General features: G+C 62.9%; 1 protein-coding gene across 1 annotated transcript in view; it reads right to left on the bottom strand.

Moving 5' to 3' along the window:
* The window catches only part of ASAP3 (ArfGAP with SH3 domain, ankyrin repeat and PH domain 3), a gene marked incomplete at its 5' end in the record, with an annotated part of 12,141 nt that overhangs the window by 2,506 nt on the left and 7,589 nt on the right, over positions 1-2,046 (bottom strand). Inside the window, 6 exons of the mRNA XM_010140915.1 lie at positions 117-224; positions 353-420; positions 517-632; positions 743-828; positions 1,237-1,417; positions 1,829-1,923. Coding sequence (XP_010139217.1) covers positions 117-224; positions 353-420; positions 517-632; positions 743-828; positions 1,237-1,417; positions 1,829-1,923 — 654 coding nt within the window. The remainder of the gene's footprint in view (positions 1-116; positions 225-352; positions 421-516; positions 633-742; positions 829-1,236; positions 1,418-1,828; positions 1,924-2,046) is intronic.

The following is a 2,046-nucleotide window of genomic DNA, read 5'->3' as shown; positions in this document are numbered from 1 at the left end:
TGGAGGGGCCCCACCGGGGGACAGACACCTGGCTCCAGGGCTGCCCCACTGCCAACAGCCCCCCCAGCCCCATTGCTGGGGACGTGGCATCCCTACCACCACCATCCCACGGGTACCTTCTCCTCCAGCTCGTCCTCGCTGTCATACAGGAACTCCTGGGGTGGCTCCCAGTCGTAGTCGACATGGATCTGCAGTGAGAGCTTCCCCGCCTGCGCCTGCTCCAGCTGCCAGGTGGGACAGGGAAGGTCAGGGGGGTCTCAGCGTGGCAGGACAGGTCCCAGGAGCAATCCTCCCCGTGCCATCCCTCAGGTGCTTCAGTCCCTTCTCCCCAGCCCAAGCATCTCCCACCTACCAGCTCTTCACACTCGGTGTGCTTGAGCCTCCTCGCCACATCCAAAGCCGTCTCGCCCGCCGCGTTCACTGCCCGAGGGACAAAAGGGGCCAGATCCACATTACAGCCTCACTGCTCTGCTCCCACCGGAGAGCCCTCAAACCCCTCGTGTCCCAGCTCCGTACCCGTGGTGAAGGCGGCTTTGCCCTTCAGGAGCAGCTTGAGGCAGTTGGGCTGGTTGTAGAGTGCGCCATAGTGCAAAGCCGTGTTCCCGTCCTGCATCACCCGGTCCAGCGTCCCCCTGCGCGGGGCCACCGGCAAGTTCAAGGTTCCAGAGCACAAAAGCATCAATCCCCCATGGGGGAGTGGGCAGGGGGCAGGCGGGGACACCGCGAGCACCTGGGGACGCACCCATTCTGGATGATGAAGTCCACCAGAGGAAGGGACGATCTGTCCGCGTGGCGCACGGCCATGTGCAGTGGCAGCTCGCCCAGGTCCTACCGCGAGATGAGGGGAGAGGAGAGGTGAACCTGAGGATGCTCATCTCTCCTGAGACAAGGGGAACGAAGAGCTGGACCCAAGGATGCTTCATCTCCCATGAGATGGAGAGGAGAGCTGGACTCAAGGATACCCATCTCCTCCAAAACGGGGAGTAGAGGAGAGCTGGAGCCAAGGATGCTTCATCAGCTCCAAGACAAGGGGAAAGGAGGGTTGGACCCAAGGATACTTCATCTCCCATAAGATGGAGAGGAGAAGAGAGCTGGACCTGAGGACACTCATCTTCCCAAGGGCACATCTCCACCCGAAGGCCAGGAAAACCCTGAGCGTGAGCACCCAGGGAGGGGATAATCCATCTCCACAGCCAGGCAGAGGGTGCAGGGTGGCCACGGCAGCATGGGGCTCACCTGGCCCTCGGGGCTGGCCAGGGGCTTGGCCAGATCGTGCCCCTCGGCGAAGGCCTGGAGCAGGGCCAGGAGGTCACGGGCACGAATGGCTTCCCAGAGGCGGTGGGGGTCGTCGCGGCCGCTTTTCTGCACGTAGCGTCGCTCCATGTACTTGGTCACGATGTACTCCTTGCGGGCAGCCCTGCGGGAAGGGCAGCATGGCATCAGCTCAAACGGGCACAGAGACCAGCCCCCCACCCTGTCCCCACCACCGCTGGGGGCACCCTGGACTCCTCCTGAACCTCTAGATTAGGAGGAAACCTTCAAGAAAGGTGCAGATCCCAACAATCCAAGTGATGACACCAGAACGCCCCTCCCTCCCATTGGAGGACAAGGACAGACCATGCACCATGCTCTCCTCCTTCTCCTCTTCCTCTCAGCCCACCCCGAGCCCCCCTGGCCAGTGTCCGACTCACATATCGCTGCTGGCTGAGGGGTTGGGGCAGTCCCCGGTAACTGGTGGGGTGTAAGGGGAAAGCGGTCTGGTGAGGGAGGGTGGGTGGTGCTGCTTGAGGGCCCCCCCCCTAGCCCCCCTGGCCATGGTCCGACTCACATATCGCTGCTGGCTGAGGGCTTGGGGCAGTCCTGCGTGGGCAGCATGGCCTCCATGATCTCATTAAAGCGGGTGTTCCCGACGCTGACAGCCAGCTACAGCGAGAGTGGGATGAAGAGGCAGATGAGACCTCCTGGCCACACTCACCCTGCCCCAGCCACCATCCCATCCCCATCCCGGAGGGAAGGAATCCATGGGATCCACCCAGGACCTTCCTG

The sequence above is a fragment of the Buceros rhinoceros genome, unplaced genomic scaffold, assembly GCF_000710305.1.
Source record: "Buceros rhinoceros silvestris isolate BGI_N320 unplaced genomic scaffold, ASM71030v1 scaffold1768, whole genome shotgun sequence".
Lineage (NCBI taxonomy): Eukaryota > Metazoa > Chordata > Aves > Bucerotiformes > Bucerotidae > Buceros > Buceros rhinoceros.
Note: the sequence above shows the minus strand (reverse complement) of the source record. Positions and strands in the feature narration are given on the sequence as shown.